General features: G+C 45.8%; 1 protein-coding gene across 2 annotated transcripts in view; it reads left to right on the plus strand.

Moving 5' to 3' along the window:
* Positions 1-18,952, plus strand: part of LOC117349552 (NXPE family member 3-like) — a 246,342-nt gene that overhangs the window by 145,796 nt on the left and 81,594 nt on the right. Inside the window, exon 1 of one of the 2 annotated variants that reach the window (XM_033923110.1) lies at positions 14,250-14,465. The exons of the other annotated variant lie outside the window; for it this stretch is intronic. Coding sequence (XP_033779001.1) covers positions 14,397-14,465 — 69 coding nt within the window. The 5' untranslated portion in view covers positions 14,250-14,396. Of the gene's footprint in view, positions 1-14,249; positions 14,466-18,952 lie in introns of those variants that run through there. 2 annotated transcript variants of the gene reach the window in all.

Below are 18,952 nucleotides of genomic sequence, written 5' to 3' on the forward strand. Positions count from 1 at the left end.
TCTACCACACCTTCTTTATCAATTAAATTAACCATTGTTTCAAACAGTTTACAAATTATAAACAGAAAGATACTGGGAAATACAATAGTTTCTATATTCAGAATAAGATTCTAAGCTATAAAAGCCTCCTCTCTGCAACACATTTTAATCTCTTTCTCTGTCTATCTCTCTATCTATCCTTCTCTTTATCTATGGAACCCGAAGCTTAGACCATCACCCCATCCCCCTTTCTCAATCTCTCTCTGGATCTCCCTGGAACTTCAGGCTTCTATGTCTCTCTTTTCTTCTGAACTCTGTAAGGTACGGAAACTGCTTTGCTCTCTCCCTAATTGTAATGCTTAATTGTAATGCTTATGAATATTGCTTTTCTGTAAGACTATTTCTATAATATATTCTTTATGCCATCACCTCTGCCTGTGCTTCTTATTTGATTCTACTCCTGGTGAATCTACGGTGAGGGAATTGAACCTAGGACCTGGCGTTTCTAAGGGTGCCTAACATAACCCCACCAACCATACATTGCGGGGGCCACACTATAATCCTTACAACTCCCACTCAGCCTAGGTGGGGGAGGGGCCTTCCATAGGAACTTTTCCAGCCTTAACCCTTGCCTGGACAGGCTGCTGGAAAGGAAGTAATCCCCTAGCAGACTTGGGCACAGGTCTAACCTGTATGTAGCGTTTCTGTTTAAGCTCTGACTCGTCTGACTCCACTTCCAGGTCTGAACAGTAGTCAGCTAAGTCCAAAGTCGGGGACACTACCTGATCAGCCCTTTTACAAAGGGGTATATTGTATTTCTTCCTAATCCCTGTGGCAAAACCCGGACCGGACTTGAGTTTGTCATAGAAAAAACCCAAAATGGGCTTGGGTTTGTCACATTCCCCCACACTTAAAAGCTGACTAGTGCTAGTAGAATGAGTACCCCCCATGTTCTCTGGGATCCTAGACAAGATGTCCACATTGGTGTTCAACTTCCCCGGCCGATGCACCACCGTGAATTTAAATGTTTGTAGTGCTAAGTACCAGCGAGTAAGCCTTGCATTATTATTTCGCATGGTATTTAACCATTTTAATGCAGCATGGTCAGTGACCAATGTGAACTCCCTATCCTGGAGGTAATGTTCCAGCATTTGCACCGCCCATTTTACTGCCAAACATTCTTCTTCCACGGTGGCATACCTCCGTTCATTCGGGTGAAGTTTTCTACTGCGGCACACGCGGCAGAGGAGAGCAGAGGAGAGGAGAAGACCAGCGCCAGGGTTCCCTTGTTCCGGCTGAGGAGAGGAGCAGCGTCGGGCCAAACACAGCAGGGGAAGCGGCGAGAAAGGAAGGAAGCAGAAGACTCGGGGAAGCGGCGAGAGTTTACTCTGCCCATCCCCACCGCGTCAGAGGCTGCGCCGGACTCCCCCTTGAAAGGGGAGGAGCCAGCGCGGCACACACGGCAGAGTACAGAAGAGGAGAGGCGAAGACCAGCGCCAGGGTTCCCTTGTACGGCTGAGGAGAGGAGCAGCGTCGGGCCGAACACAGCAGGGGAAGCGGTGAGAAAGGAAGGAAGCAGAAGACTCGGGGAAGCGGCGAGAGTACGCTCCGCCCACCCCCACCGCGTCAGAGGCTGCGCCGGACTCCCCCTTGAAAGGGGAGGAGCCAACGGCGCCCAGCCGTTCGGCGCGCGGCGAAGGCAAGCGGCAAAGGCACTTGCCTTAGCGAAAGCGCCTTTGCAAAGGGCCTCAAGAAGGGCCAAGTTACTACACCAAGAACATCAAGAAAGGACTGAAAGGTAAGGAAGAAGTGGGCGCAGAAGGAACAAACACACACAAGCAACAGTAAGGAAAGCTAGAGCAAAGGCAGCACACACAAGACAAAGGTAGCTCACACAAGAAGACGGTATTACAAAGGCAGCACACAACAAAAAGAAGGCAGCACACATAAGAAGAATAGGCAGCACACACAAGAAGAAGGCAGGAAGCAGGTGCTGAGGGAAGCAGGCACAGAAGGAACAAACACATAAGCATAAGTAAGGTAAGGTATAGCAAAGGCAGCACACACAGGAAGAAGGCAGGAAGCAGGCGCAGAAGATACACATAATCTTAACTGTTATCTTAAAGCAGGAACGACAATGGAAGCAGAGGGGAACCAAAAGATGAGCTTTCCAGTGTTCTGCATGGACTGTCATATGTATGACTACCTCCCCTCGGGGAAACAGTCATATGTAAGCGGTCGGTGCCAGGAGCTGAAAAGTTTGAAGAAGGAAGTCAAGCGACTAGAGGACAAGATACAGGAGCTAGAAGAACTCTACACCATGGAGGACCCAGTCAAGACAGCTGAAGACTTCATGAGTGAGAGACACATCGAAGAGGAAGTCAGAGAACTCAAGAATTTCATTTAGGAAACATACGGGAATAGGGTGGAAGAGGATAAACTTCAGATGAAAGATGAAGATATACCAACACCAACACGGAAGGGAGAACAAGAAGCAGATGACCCCAAAGAAGACTCCCACAGAGTAACACCACAAGAGGGGGAGAAATTGGCTAGTCGATGCCCAGAAGAAGAAAGAGCGAAGCACACTGAGGACATTGACCTGAGACCGAAGCGAAAATTGAAGAAGGGAAAGTCAGCAGTCCTAGTGGGAGACTCGAACCTAAGGCATGTGGACAGCCACATAGCAGGGGGGAGAGAGGATCGACTGGTGACCTGCCTCCCAGGAGCAAGAACCAAGGACATCGTGGACAAAATTGGGAAGATCCTGGAATGAGCGGAGACGGAAGAGACCGCAGTAATGATCCACATCGGGACGAATGATGTCAGCAGGAGAGACTACAGAAGAAGCACGCTGATAGAACAGTTCAAGATTCTGGGAAGGAAGCTGAAGATGAGGACCCAAAAGATAGCGTTCTCAGAGATCCTACCGGTACCGAGGGCAGATGTGAAAAGGCAGGAGGAACTACAATCAATAAATGTGTGGATGAGGAAATGGTGTGAGGAAGAAGGATTCCACTTCGTGAGGAACTGGACAACATTCTGGGGCAAGAGCAAGCTCTACAGGAGAGATGGACTGCACCTGAGCGTGGCGGGAACAAGACTTCTATCAAACAACATCAAGAGAGGAATAGAACAGGTTTTAAACTAAGAGAAAGGGGAAAGCCGACAGTCGACCTAGCGTCGATGATTCGGAAGAAGGTATCCCATGATGATACTAAGGGGATGCAAGGCTGGGAAGAAACAACGGACAAATTACAGGAGTCGACTAACCCAGAAGAAGAGGTTAGAAGGATTGTACCAAAAGAGAAGACACTAAAGACCGAAACACAGGGAAAGGAAATGAAGACACTTAAATGCCAGGATCTAAACTGCATATATACTAATGCAAGGAGCCTAGGAAACAAAATGGGGGAACTAGAAGCCGTGGCCATTGCAGAAGACTTATACATCATTGGAATCTCTGAAACATGGTGGAATGAGGAAAGCAAATGGGATACAGCACTGCCGGGATATAAGCTCTATCGCCAGGACAGGTCAGGACAGAAAGGAGGTGGAATAGCCCTATACATAAAAGAAACCATACAATCGACAAGAATAGACACAGCAGAGACGACCAAAAAGCTGGAATCGCTATGGGTTAAAATACCGGGTAGAAAGGGACATGAAATAAAAATGGGCCTATACTATCGTCCACCCGGGCTAACCGGAGATATCGATAAAGAAATGGAAGCCGAGATGAAACAAGAATGCAAAAGCGGTTACACAGTTATTATGGGAGACTTCAACTACCCCGGGATAGACTGGAGTCTTGGAAACTCAAAATGCGCTAGGGAAACAGAATTCCTGGAGGCTACAAAAGATTGCTTCATGGAGCAGCTTGTTAGAGAACCGACGAGAGGAAATGCCACTTTGCATCTAATCCTAAATGGGTTAATGGGACCTGCAAAGGAAGTGAAAGTAGTGGGACCTTTGGGAAACAGTGACCATAACATGATCAAGTTCAAGGTTGAAGCAGGAATACCAAAAGGAAAGAGAACCATGGCGACAACTTTCAACTTCAGGAAAGGAAACTATGAAGCAATGAGAAAAATAGTAAGGAAGAAACTTAGGAACACTTCCAAGAAATGGAGGATGGTAGAACATGCCTGGTCTTTTTTGAAAAACACGGTGAGCGAGGCGCAAAATCTGTACATCCCCAGATTCAGAAAGAGGAACAAAAAGAGTCAAATAAAGGTCCCAATATGGATGACTAAAATAGTGAAGGAAGCAATAAATAATAAGAAAAATTCATTCAGGAGATGGAAAAAGGACAAAACTGAAGGGAACTGGAAAGAGCACAGGAAGTATCAAAAAGAATGTTACCTTGTGGTTCGTAAAGCCAAAAGAGAGTATGAAGAGAGGTTAGCCAGGGAGGCTCGAAATTTCAAACCGTTCTTCAGATATGTTAAAGGGAAACAGCCGGCTAGGGAGGAGGTGAGACCGCTGGACGATGGAGACAGAAAGGGAGTTGTGAAGGAGAAGAAATAAATCGCTGAAAAACTTAACATGTTCTTTTCGTCTGTATTTACGAACGAAGACACAACCAACATACCGGAACCTGAGCAATTCTTCAATGGAAATCAAGCAGAAAAATTAACATTCATGGAAGTGAGCCTTGAAGATGTGCGCAGGCAGATAGATAAACTAAAAATTGACAAATCTCCAGGTCCGGACGGAATTCATCCAAGGGTTCTGAAGGAACTAAAGGAGGAGATAGCAGAACTACTGCAGCAAATATGCAACCTATCCCTGAAAACAGGCGTGATCCCAGAGGATTAGAAGACGGCCAACGTCACGCCCATCTTTAAAAAGGGATCAAGAGATGACCCGGGAAACTACAGACCGGTGAGTCTGACCTCGGTTCCGGGAAAAATGGCAGAAGCACTGATAAAAGAAAGCATCGATGATCACTTGGAAAGAAACGAACTTCTGAGACAGCCAACATGGTTTCTGCAGGGGGAGATCGTGCCTAACTAACTTACTACACTTCTTTGAAGGAATTAACAAACAGATGGACAGAGGTGACCCCATAGACATCATATACCTTGATTTCCAAAAAGCATTTGACAAGGTGCCTCATGAATGACTACTCCGGAAACTGAAGAACCATGGGGTGGACGGAGACGTACATAGATGGATCAGAAACTGGTTGGTGGGTAGGAAACAGAGGGTAGAGTTGAAGGGCCACTACTCGGACTGGAGGAGGGTTACGAGTGGTGTTCCGCAGGGCTCGGTGCTCGGGCCGCTGTTATTTAATATATTCATAAATGATCTAGAAACAGGCACGAAGTGTGAGATAATAAAATTTGCAGATGATACCAAACTATTTAGGGGAGCTCGGACTAAAGAGGACTGTGAGGAATTGCAAAGAGACTTGAACAAACTAGGAGAATGGGCGACAAAATGGCAAATGAAGTTCAACGTTGAGAAATGTAAAGTATTGCATGTGGTTAAGCAGAAACCCGAGGTACAACTATACGATGGGAGGGATGTTATTGAATGAGAGTACCCAAGAGAGGGACTTGGGGGTAATGATGGACAGGTCAATGAAGCCGACGGCACAGTGCGCAGCGGCTGCTATGAGAGCGAATAGAATGCTAGGTATAATCAAGAAGGGTATTACAACCAGGACGAAAGAAGTTATCCTGCCGCTGTATCGGGCGATGGTGCGCCCACACCTGGAATACTGCGTCCAGTTATGGTCACCATACCTTAAGAAGGATATGGTGTTACTCGAGAGAGTTCAGAGAAGAGCGACACGTCTGATAAAAGGGATGGAAAATCTTTCATACGCTGAGAGATTGGAGAAACTGGGTCTCTTTTCCCTGGAGAAGAGGAGACTTAGAGGGAATATGATAGAGACTTATAAGATCATGAGGGGCATAGAGAGAGTAGAGAGGGACAGATTCTTCAAACTTTAAAAAAATAAAAGAACAAGAGGGCATTCGGAAAAGTTGAAAGGGGACAGATTCAATACAAATGCCAGGAAGTTCTTCTTTACCCAACGTGTGGTGGACACTTGGAATGCGCTTCCAGAGGACGTTATAGGGCAGAATACAGTACTGGGATTTAAGAGAGGATTGGATAATTTCCTGCTGGAAAAGGGAATAGAAGGGTATAAATAGAGGATTATTGCTCAGGTCCTGGACCTGTTGGGCCGCTGCGTGAGTGGATTGCTGGACAAGATGGACCTCAGGTCTGACCCAGCAGAGGCATTGCTTATGTTCTTATGTACAACACCGGGTGTTCCACCCCCTGACTTTCCTGACTAAGGACTGCTCCCAGTCCTGTACCTGATGGATCTGTTTGTAAGACCAAAGATTGAGTAAAATCTTTGGCCTTCAGGACCGATCAGGTGCACAGGCTTTCTCTCAGGGCTTCGAAGGCCTGACTCTCAGTTTCCCCCCAACACAGCGTTTCTGGACTTCCCTTTCTCAACATGTCCGTGAGGGGCCCTGCCCGAGCTGAGAAATGCACAATGAACTGCCTATAATACCCAATTAACCCCAGGAAAGCTCTAAGCTGCTTTTTATTGCCAGGACGGGGATATGTCCGAATACATTCGACCTTATCCACCATAGGCCTTATATGTCCCCTTCCTACAATATATCCTAGGTACTTGACCTCCCGTTGGACTAAGAAGCACTTTTTCTGGTTCACTGTTAATCCTGCCTTCCTCACTGCCCTCAGTACCAGCGCTAGGTATCCTAGATGTTGTTCCCATGTAGTAGAGTGAATGACTATGTCATCAATGTATGCATCTGCGTACTCGTGGTGGTCCCTGAGCACCTCGTGGACTAAATGCTGACAAGTTCCAGCTGCCCCATGAAACCCAAAAGGCATCCGCTTGAATTGGAACAACCCCCGCGGGGTGCTGAATGCTGTCTTAGGCCGTGCGGCCTCCGTAAGAGGGATTTGCCAGTACCCTTTTGTGAGATCTGAGATCGTCAAAAAATGGGCCTGGCCTAGCCTATCCAACAATTTATCCACCCTTGGCATCGGGAATGCGTCGAATTGGGACACCTCATTTAATTGCCTAAAGTCAATGCAAAAACGAGGCGCACCATCTGCTTTGGGGACGATCACAATAGGACTGCACCAGGGGCTCTGCAAAGGTTCTATCACCCCTAAGGTGAGCATCTCCTGGACTAATTCCTCCACTAGCTTCTTCTTTTCCTCCGATCACCAATATCGTGGGCCACTACTTCCGTTCTGCCAGGCAGTGGGGATAAAACATCTCCAAACTGACTGACCACTTCCTGGACTTGACGGAACTGCCTTTGGGAGAGCTCTGTTCCTATATTCATGTCTTCCTGTGTGCCCAATTCTGCTACCTGTGGACCCAGGTCATCCTCCTGTTCCTTCTGTGCAAGCATAGTGAGGGCCACCCTATCTCTCCAGGGCTTTAGCAAGTTAATATGATACGTTTGTACTCGTTCTCTCTCACCCTTCACTTTATAGTCCACGTCCCCTATTTTCTCTGTGACCGTCCCCGGTCCCTTCCAAAGGGCCAAGAATTTGTGGGAGTCAGATGGCACCAACATTAACACCCGATCTCTCACCTGTAGCTGCCGTGACCTGGATTTCCTATCATAGTAGGCCTTCTGACGTTGTTGACTCCATTCTAGTTTTTTCTTGCCCCGGACCAGAGCACGTCTCAACCCCTCCTTAAGTCACACTAAATACGAAATAATATCATTCTCTGTTTCATCCGGAAAGTTCCATTTGTCCCTTGACATGTCTAGCACCCCCCTAGGGGACCGCCCAAACATTAATTCATAGGGACTTATTCCTAGTGAGTCTTGGACCTTCTCCCGAGCAGCAAAAAGGGCAAAGGGTACCAGCAGGTCCCAATCCCTAGGTTCCTCTCCTACCCACTTTTTGAGCATCTGTTTAAGGGTTTGGTTAAACCTTTCTACCAGACCATTAGCCTGGAGGTGGTAAGCTGAGGTTTTAATGTGTCTGATACCAAACCCCTCCCAAAACAACTTCATCTCCGTTGAGAGGAAATTGCTGCCCTGGTCGGTCAATACATTACATTACATTAGTGATTTCTATTCCGCTTGTGCCTTGCGGTTCTAAGCGGATTACAAGTTAGAAGACTGGACATATCCAGTAGCCTTGCAGTACATATAATCAAGAATGCGTTAAGTTACAATTGTTATTCTGGACTTTTCCAGGATAAATTGGTAGTAGATAGTAGATAGTGATAGGTTGTTTAGACGAATAGAGATAATATTGTCCGGATTCTGTTGTTTAGACGAATGGAGATAATACTGTTCGGATTCGAGGTGTTGCTGGTGATGGTGTTAGGGTAGTCATGAGAGCATTTTCTAGTACTTTTGTGAGGTTATGATGATGGGAAGTGTTTTTTGAAGAGATGAGTTTTGATTTCTTTTCGGAATGCTTTAATGTCTATTGATTTGGTCAGTAGATTGGTGATGGTAGTATCGATCTTTGCTGCCTGTGTTGCTAAAAGGCTGTCATATAGTTTCTTTCGTCGTGTTCCTTTGAGAGGGGGGTGAGTGAATAGGCTCTGAGTTCTCCTTAATCTGTGTGAGAGGTTACGGTGTAGTCTGTTGTTTAGGTAGCTGGGTGCTGTTCCATGTATTACTTTGTATAGTAGAATTTGAACTGGGATCTTGCTTTTATTGGTAGCCAGTGTGAGTCTAGGTATGCTTTGGTGATGTGGTCATATTTGCCTAGTGAGTAGATGATTCTGAGGGCTGTGTTCTGAACTGTCTGTAATTGTTTTATCATGTAATTTGGGCATGATAGGTATAGGCTGTTACAGTAATCTGCAATACTCAGTACTAGGGATTGTACTAATATCTTATATTGATCTTTGTTGAAGAATTTTCTTATTTTTCTTAGGTTACGTATTGTGAAGAATGCTCTTTGGATGATTTTGTGGATTTGAGACTGCATTGTGCAGTTTCTGTCTAGTAGAATTCCCAGGATCTTGAGTGTGCTTTGCATTGGGTACTTGATTGTATTTACTTCTAGTTCTGTGAGAGATGGTTTTTTTTCCCTTTCCAGTAGTAGGAATTTAGTTTTTTCCGAGTTCAGTTTTAGTTTATGACTTGACATCCATTTTTCTACCGTTTCCATTATCATTTTCAGGAAATCCTACCAAACAAAATAATCCCAATAACTCCTTCATAATGACTGCAAACGTCGTTTTCCTGAGCGGGAATGCCCAAGCAAACCGGGTGGCTACGTCCATCACTACTAGAATGAAATTATTACCCCTAGGGATTTTTTCTAGCGGCCCTACTATAGCCATTGCCAGGCGCCCTACTGGTTCTTCCACTACTGGAACGGGTATGAGCGGTGCTCTCGCTGGCCTTGCCAAGGACAGCTTCTGGCAGGAAGGACAGGACTGACAGTATTCCATCACTTCATGCCTAAACCCTGGCCAGAAGAATCGCCGAGCCACCTGCATAAAGGTGGCCTCCGTCCCCTTATGTCCCGATAAAGGGTGGTTGTGCGCTACTCTCAGCACCAGTTTCCTAAACCTTTGAAGGACCACCAGCTGCTGTTCCTTACTACCTGGTACCTCCCCAGGAACTTCCCTGTACAACAGCCCTTGCCGTAGTATCCACCGGGTTGCTCCTTCTTGCCGTTCTCCTGCCTTCTGCCATCCTTCCCTAAGGATAGGATCATCCTTCTGTTCTGCTCTAAAGGTAGGGAAGGTTTCCGTTACCTCTGGGTAGCCACAGGACCTCCTTGGTTTTACCAACCTGTCTCATAGCCCTACCCCTCTTTTGCTGCTGCCTCCTTTTCTGTGCGCGTGACTTACGCTCCCCTTTCTGCCGTGCTTTCTGAAATGCTGCTCCTGTAAAGGGGAAAATCTCTCCTAAGTGCACCTTCTCCCCATATTTAGTGGGTGCCTGTGACCATGTATTGACCAAACAGTGCTTCCCTTTAAAATCTCAGGGAACCCCTGCCAATCATGTCCTAGAATGACTTCAAAGGGAGCCTCGGGTACGATGGCCAGAGAGGTTCTATACACCCTGTCTTTGTACCTTATAAGCGTGGACCTTACTGGGTATTGTTTGACATCCACATGCACGCACTTTATTCTCACTTTTCCTTTGTCCTTCATTCCTCCTTCTCTGGGGAACACCTCCCGCCAGAACCGATGGGCTATCATAGACTGGTTAGCCCCTGAGTCCACCAATGCACTGACCTCTCTTCCACCCACCGAAACTGGTAGAAAATACCCCTCTCTCCTTTGGGTATCCACTTCCGCTACCCTGCATGCTACCATAGAATTCCCCCTTTCCTCACACTCCCTCTGACGATGTCCTTCTCCCCCACACTTAAAACACCGCACCGTGGTAGCTGGTGCAAACTTTATCTGGGCATTACCCGCGGCTCTGGAAAATTTATTCCAGCTAGGTAACTTAACCTCAGGTGTGTGTGTAGGGACTGGTGTGAGTGGGTGTATCCTGTACATGGGTCTTACAATTTCTACCATCCTTTGGGCGTCCAGGTAAGCCTCCACTATTGTCAGGGTTTGTGCAGTCTTGGCATCCCTGTCTGCGCACCCAACACTGTATCTCGTGGGGCATCGTTTCCAGGAATTGCTCTAGCACAATTTCTGCAAACAGGGCTCTGGGGTCTGTCAGTACTGGTTGCAGCCACCTTTCCGCCATTTTCGTGAGGTGTTGCAACAGTACTCTAGGTCTTTCCTTCTCCTGCCACTGCATGCCTCGGAAAGCCTGCCTATAATGTTCCCTAGAAAAACCCAGGAAGTCTAGGATGTGGGTCTTAATGGCTTGGTAATTATTAGCCTGCCCTGGAGCCAAAGTTTGAAAGGCTGCCAGGGAATCTCCTGCAAGGCAGGGTAATAATCTCATCACCCATTGGTCTGCAGGCCAACCTGCTGCTGTTGCAATCCTTTCGAAAGAGCTCAGGAAATCATCTGGGGCGTCTTTTGAAGTGATTTTACCAAGGTTCAGCATATTTAAAGAGTTCTGCCCCACCATAGGCTGTACAGGCAAGACCCCCGGTACCGTATTACAGGCTGGAGTGCTTGATGTGGCTTGTAACAGCTGTCCCATCACCTGTGACTGGGCTTCCATCACCCGGACAAAGTCTTTGTGATGTCGCCCTGCCGCCTCCTGGCTAGCTTGCCAGAGACCTTGGTTAGCGTCCATTATTTTCCTGAGGTCCTTGTACTATCGGTGACGCTCCGCTGCCACTGCTGCCAACGTGGATGACTCCATTCTGGCCCTGAAATAAATGGAAAACAAGACACCCAATCCAAGTACAGTATCCTTACTGTTTAATGACCCCCAGTGCCACCCTCCTAGACCCTCTGTCTAGTGCGCTTACCACGGCGCAGGTGAGTCTTCACCTTTGTGCTCCTTACAGGGTGCACCGCCCTTCTTCCGAGGCTTCTGGAACTCTGGATGACGTCCGGCTACTGGCTTCTCCCCTGGATGAGTCGCGCTGCTGTGCTCTCCTCCACTGTAGACCCAGCTGCTCCTTTGCAGGATCCGGATGTGCTGTCCTGAAGACTGAACAATCCCCAGCTCACACTTGCTTCAAGCAAACACGCTTTCCTCCAATAGCAAAAATTCCACCAAAGCGAATTACTCAAAAAAAAATTTTCACCTTGCTTTGCCCTACTTCACCTGAAGGGGGCGCCAGATCCCACTTCTGACACCATTTATGTCATACCTGCGCTCTGGCACTGCGTTGCGAGCCCCGGGATCGTGACACAATACTCTGGCCCAGCGTGTCCCTTACTACCAAGGGAACCCTTCAGGACTTTGCTTGGCTTATAAACAGCCTAATAAGGGCATGCAAGGCAAGAGGCTGAGGCAGAATATAAACAATCAAAGGTTTTATTATGGTCACCAGTTGCATTGAACAAAAGAAATATGATTCAGCTCAGCAGACTTCAAAAACAAGCACTCAATACTATGAGGCAAAGCACAAGCTGTTCAAACAGGGCACAACTTCCAAAATCCAGTGTCCAGGTTTTTGGGTGTGTCCCACTTTAACATAGAGTTCCACTGCCTCTGGACTTTGTTAGCAAATCTCTAAACAGTCCTCTTCACCAGGGCAGTTGGGTTTAGTAACTTTCACTGAGCTGCTTCAGCTCCAGCAGCTGTGTCATTTCAAAGGTATGAAAAACCAGAACAGAAAACAAACTTTAACAAAACTGTGCAACAAGAAACCTGGCCAGCATGTCACCTGGTTTCCACAGCCTAACTTGGCTTCTCACATACTGCAGTTCTGTAAAACAAATTTTTTTCTTTAGCACAGAATTCAAAAGGTACACTCAGCTCTGGGAATGTGCAGGCTCTCAGCACAGTTCCCTGCTGTGCCGTTCAAGTAATCAATTATGCACAGCTGTGAGGAAGAACACTCGGCTCAGCTTGGCTGCTAGCAGAGAAAAAAAATGCCATAATGTTTGCTTGCTTTACAACTAAAGCTTTCAAGCAGCAACTTAAAGTTCATTACCAGAAGGGAAAGACATACAACTCCCCTTCAAAATATCACTGGCATAACTGGTAGCTTCACTACTGTGGACACAGGCAATACACAAATCCCCTTACTGCTCATCAATGTCCATGGGCACAACCTCCGGTCCTACCAGACTCTTCTGGGTTTCCACGGGTTCTCCTGGGGTTCCTTCCTCACTCCCTGGGTCAGCAGTAAGCTCCTCTGTGTCCAACACTGGCCAGTCTCCAGACTCCTCGGTGTGTGAAGAGAGTGGATGATTCTCTCCTGTTTGCCTCCAGGCTGCTTCCCCCCTGTGTTCTCAATTGTCCCGTTTTAAGCTGGGAAGGGACACTCCCACTCAGCCTAGGTGAGGTGGGGCCTTCCACACACAGGCTTGTTCCATCTGCCTAAGTGTAGGAACCTTTCCAGCCTTAACCCTTGCCTGGACAGACTGCTGGAAAGGAAGTAATCCCCTAGCAGACTTGGGCACAGGTCTAACCTGTATGTAGCTTTTCTGTTTAAGCCTTTCCTACTCTGACTCGTCTGACTCTACTTCCAGGTCTGAGCAGTAGTCAGCTAAGTCCAAAGTCGGGGACACTACCTGATCAGCCCTTTTACAAAGGGGCATATTGTATTTCTTCCTAATCCCTTTGGCAAAACCAGGACCGGACTTGGGTTTGTCATAGAAAAAACCCGAAACGGGCTTGGGTTTGTCACAAGTGACATATTGATGTCATCACTGTTGTCATTGGTAAAACAGCAGCTTTTCTGTGGGGTATTTTTGACATGTGGTGACATTTATCAGTGAACAGTGAAACCATCTGTAGACACTGATTTCCCAGATGTTTATCTTGGCAATTTTTGCAACACTAGGGTAACCAGATGTTATGTCGGTAAAATCCATACCCTAGACCTGCGCCCAGGCTCGCCCAATTCTACCCATCCCCTCCCCATTATACCCGAGCTCCACCCTCAGCCCCGTCCCAGCCCCACCCCCGTTACCTGTTCATTGGGCAGGAAGGCATCCGCGAAGATTTCTTTTCAAAACCCGGACAAAGTGCTGGGTTTTGAAAAGCTGTCCAGACCCCCGGACATCTTCAAAAGGAGGACATGTCCGGAGAAATCTGGACGTCTGGTAACCCTGTGAAACACACCATATGTCAAGCCTGCCTTGCCAGGACCTGCTTTAGAGCCTCCTGTGGGGTTAGTGATAGCCAGTGGTTCTGGCTAGTGCAAGAAGGGTGGGGATAGCCAAACTGAGAGGAGTATAAAAGCTACTACTGTTGAAGAGGGCTAGCCAGGAACCAGTGGCTTAGTGAGGGTAGGCGGTGCCCCCCGTGCCCTCCTCTGTAGTCCCACACTCCTTCCATGCCATACTCAAGCTGGCCCCGCACCCTCTTTAAAATCTTCACCTGCTGCTCACACTGCTGCTCTCTGATGTCACTTCCTGGTCCCGCAACCCAGAAGTGATTTCATAGGGAGCCAGGTCAGCCTGAACAGCTGCAACGTTTCCAGAGACTTTCTTAGACTAACACTGTGTGCTCACAAATTGACTGCAGTAGACTTTATTTATGCAAATGACACACCTCAGATTGGAGTATTTAAAGTAGCTGTAGGTGTGTATTGTGGTATATTTACCTCCCACCATTGCCCCCTCCCCCTTGGAAACACCAGGAAGACTTTAGCTTTGTGATCTAGCAGGTTGGTTTATGAGCAGCATACCTGAACAACTGGCATCGGTGCCTGTTCTCTGGGAGTGGTTGGTTTATGAACAGCATACCTGAACAACTTGCATCGGTGCCTTTTCTCTGGGAGCGGTTGGTTTGGTGAGCTGTGAAGAGGTATCAGCAGGTTGCAAGGGAAACCCTGACCCCAAGTCCTAGAGAATCCAGAGGAGATACTAACCATCGGCCATGGGGCTGACTTCCAAGAAACAATGCCTGGGTTTCACTTTGCTTCTCACCTTCTGTCTTCTGGCTGGGGTGAGTCTAGTGTTTCTTTTCTCTCAGGTTTGATCCCATCATCTCAGCTCCTGTCGTACAGACCTTGCACACTGAGCTTTCTATTCCAGACGAGGTTGTTTTGAAAATGTTAGAAGTCTGAAGCGCAGTGGCATAAAGGCTCTTGAGAGAAAGTTTCTATTAGAAACATAATATTTATAAATATTTACAAAACATTTTTTTTTGCCAATAAAATGTTTGTTTTTTCCGACATTCACCAATATTTTTCCTGCAATATGAGAACTTAATATTTTTATCAGATGGAATTTGTTTATTTATATCGCCTTCTTCAGAATTGAAGAAGGTTACCTTTGAAAGCTAATAAAAAATGCATTGTTAGTCCGATAAAAAAGGTATAACTTTCTTTCCTTTATGTTTTGTTTCATTTCTATACAAATCTTAACAGTAACTTGGGGCTTTTGACAAATTAGCTGTCAGAACACAATTTGATCTTGAATAGTTTTCAAGTTTCAAGTTTAATGTTTCTTTTGATTAATCGCTTAATCATAGTTCTAAGCAATGAACAATTTAAAATACATTTGATGGGAAACAATACAATACAAACTTTAAACAATACAATGGGGTTAAAAATTAGCTCATCATATTCATAACATAAGGTAGAAAAGGGAATGTGAAATACAATTTAATATAGAAAAGCAGAACAAAAAAGGAAAGGTACACTAGGGAAAAATAAAAGCATATTAGCTGGGGGCTGTATTATCGCCCACCTGGTGCGTCAGAAACAATAGGACACGACTTGGAGAAACCTGAACATTAAAAGACTGTTATTACTATTTCATAAGAAAGGCAAACTTTACCAAAACAATAGTGATACAAAATAAATTGAACAAATAATAATAATAATAGGTAAAATGAGCAGACACCTTCTTAATACATAAAACATAAACATATTAAGTGCAAACCTAGAACATACAATCATCACATTTTCCGCCAAGGACTCTCTGCCACGTCATCAGTAACTAACCCAATATTAGTTCTTCGGTATATGGTGATTGGGAGAAAAGGTTCCACATCAGATCTACTCATATAACAATGTAAATTAAATTTTTAAAGTTTTTCTAAAGTTTTTTTTTTTAAGACCTCAGTGTGGAGTTTTACGCTTGTACATGCAACGCTGAACTGTCCCATTCCGCTGCCCAGTTCATTGTTTCCTATATAGCCGTAAAACTCTGTCTTTTTTCAAGTTATTTTTGAGAAATTTATGTTTGCAGCGGTTCAATAGAACCGAGGCTGCTTCTCAAATTCAGGTGGATGAACATATTGAAGATAGCAAAAAAGCTGTAAAAGTGGCGGCGTCTGCCGTCTTTTCAGCACAAGATAAGTCCTTACATTGCCTTAATTATTTACAGGGCTGTACAGTGAGATTGGGTTTCATTTTCATTTATATTTAATTTTTAGTGTGTTTGCACTTATTCACATTATGTTGCACGTGGAAGATCCTATGATGGTGTGCTGCACTGAGATTTATGCTCATGCACGGGTTGAAGTATTGAATGCTTGGTGTTTATCTGACTTAGGCAATCCACACTGAGGTTTTCTAAAATTAAAAAATTTAATTTAGATTGTTATATGAGTAAATTTGAGTTGTGGCAGGGTCTTCCACTTTTGCTATTGGGCTGGGTGAGTCTTTATAATATGCTTGTTGTTCCACGTGGGTTATACGTATTCCAGGTTCTTCCTCTTTTTCTGTATCCAAAGGATGAAAAGAGGCTTGAACGACTGGTGCAATGGTTTCTTTGGGTGGGCAAACGTGCCCGTACACCGTATCGGCGAGCGGCTTCCCCGTGGTATAAAGGGGGTTTAGGATTGTTAAATCTCTGTTTCCTGACGATTGGCTGTAGAATGCGTCATATTAATGACCTTTTTTGTGGTACCTCTACTTCTACTAATACCTCCTTAGAACTTTCCTGTTTCACTACTACTCACTTTAGTGCTTTTCTCCATTCTGCTCTATTCTCTAAATGGGGGCCTCTCTCTAGTGACCTGTTATATGGCCCCCTGCAACGGGTCTGGCACTGGGTCTGTAAATTTCATTTGCTAAGTCCTACTATTTCTCCTTTTTGCCTTTCCACCTTAATGAGAACTTTCAGCCTGGGGTAGATGGGGCCAGCTTTGTGGGGGATTCACTACCTGTTTCATTTAGTGGATGATGAGGGACGGATTAAGTCCTTTGCCCAATTGCGCGAAGAATATTCTCTGCCTCCTACGGATGGTTTTGCTTATATGCAGATCCATCACTATATTTCCTCTTTACCCCGTTGCAACCTGTAAGGAGCTGTTGTCTACTGCTTTTACCTTTGGCTCACAGTTGACTGTGCCTTTGAAATTTCACCATAGGCACTTAAAAGATGAGTCCCCCCTGCTTGACTCTGTCTGCTTACATGATGCTTGGGCCTGTGACCTTAATGTGGCTCTGCCTGATGATGTGATATTGAAAGCGATTAAACAGCTGCCTGTATTTGGTAAATACACTGTATTTTGGGAACAACACTATAAATTGGTACTCCACCTGTATATCTCTCCCAAGAGAGCCCATCTGGCAGGGCTTCGTCCCTCTGCTTCTTGTCTCGTTGCAACGCTCCTGAAGCTACATTGGGACAAATGTTCTGGACTTGTCTTTCTGTTCAATCTTTTTGGGACTCTATTTTTCATTTCGTTGATTGTACCTGGAACATTACTGTGCAGCGTTCTCCCCTCCTGCTGTTTGGTGTATCTCCTCATTTTCACCCTTGTCGATCAGGAGCAGCAGCTTTGCTCCGCTGGACTGGACTGATGGCTATTAAGTGCATCTTGCTTAAGTGGATGGACGTTGTGACAGGGATCCGGCTAGGCCTAATAAAGCCAAGGGAAAAGCTCCTGTAAGTATCACTAAAGTTCCAGTGACTAAGTGGAAGAAACATCCTGCGTATAGTGGAAATCCTGTGCACAATGTCAAGAGTGAGCCTGCCCCTTTAAAAGTTCACAGAGCTCAAGCAGGAACTAGAAGGACAGGGCTCTTTAAGAATTTAGTTGACTCTGCTGTTAGGGGGCGTGGTTGCTGGCCGAATCTCCCTTTTTCTGAGCTTCCCTTGTCAGAAGGAGAGGAGAGGCAGCTGGGACTGGAAGCTGAGGAAAAGCTGAGAAGGAAGTCAGCTGGAGCAGCTAACTTATGGCCAGCACAGAAAGGTTCTCACAAGGATTGGGAAATGGAAAATCCTGAAGTACAGTCTGAGGTTTGTGATATGGACTGGCTGGAGAACAATGTTATGTCTCATGTGAAAGAGCACCCCATGGAATGGGAGTAGGTTTGGGAAAGCCTGAATTTTCTTTTCCTTTGTGAAGGGTTTTTCCTTTTTGGAGTTTTGTGTTTTGAAAGTATTTTTGTACACTGTTTTGAACCTGTGCTGGGAGCTACAGAATTTACCTTGATCTTATATGATTGGAAAGAGTGGCAACACCTGTAGGAGAACCGGCCTCTCTGCTCCTACTAAGGGGAATTGCTGTTCAAGGTTACCACAAACATAATTAGTGCCAATACTGTTAAAAGCCTTATATCCTAAACTATTACCAGAGGCATGAACTGTTCTATCTTACCTTGAAGGTGGCATATAGGATGAAATGTATTTGTGTTATTATTGTTTTGAACTTATCTCTGAAAGCACAGCCGGTGCTGGGATTAGAATTGGCGTGTATGAGGAAAGAAGCAGCAGAGAAAACTGGAACGTTTGGTTTTTGTATTGATGCCAAATTTTGACCTTTTTGTTTGGAACTTTCATTGATGTTCAATAAAAGTATAATATTTGGACAAACCAGGCCATTTTGGTGTGCAATTTATGGGAGACACCAGGCAAGCTGTGTTCCACCACCTTTATGCTCGCGCCAAGACTAGGATTCTGCGGAGCTACTAGGCCTCGCCAGGATCCTTGTTCCACAATGTGGAGGCCCCCGATTACTCCCTCGGGCGTTGTAGGCTGATCACGCTCATGACGTGGGAACGCAGAGGAGTACTGGATATTTCTTCTTTGATTGTAAAACATGGTCTAAGTCACAAAAACCCACCTAAAGTGACCAGATAAGAACTGCAAACACATAAAACAGATCCCCACACACTACCTCAGTGATCACCAACACCCCCACACCCCCATAAAAATTTTAATCATAACTTTAAAATTCTGCCTCCAGACCATCATCACCTGGCCGCCTGGCATAGGAAAACCTAGCCGTCCAGCACAGAGGCAGCTTAAGTTGTCTTGGGGGTGGGTTAGGGACCCATAGAGAGGAGGACCCATGCCCATAAGCCCCTGTAATCACTGCATTGATACTGAAACGTGCACTGCCCTATACACCCCCAAAACCCTTTTTTACTGGCATATAAGTGGCTCCACTTATATGCCAGTTAAAAAGGGCTATTGGGGTGGTAGATAAGTGGGTCTAGGGGATTCTGAATGTGGTTTGGGGGGCTCACCGTA

Source organism: Geotrypetes seraphini, chromosome 16 (genome assembly GCF_902459505.1).
Source record: "Geotrypetes seraphini chromosome 16, aGeoSer1.1, whole genome shotgun sequence".
Lineage (NCBI taxonomy): Eukaryota > Metazoa > Chordata > Amphibia > Gymnophiona > Dermophiidae > Geotrypetes > Geotrypetes seraphini.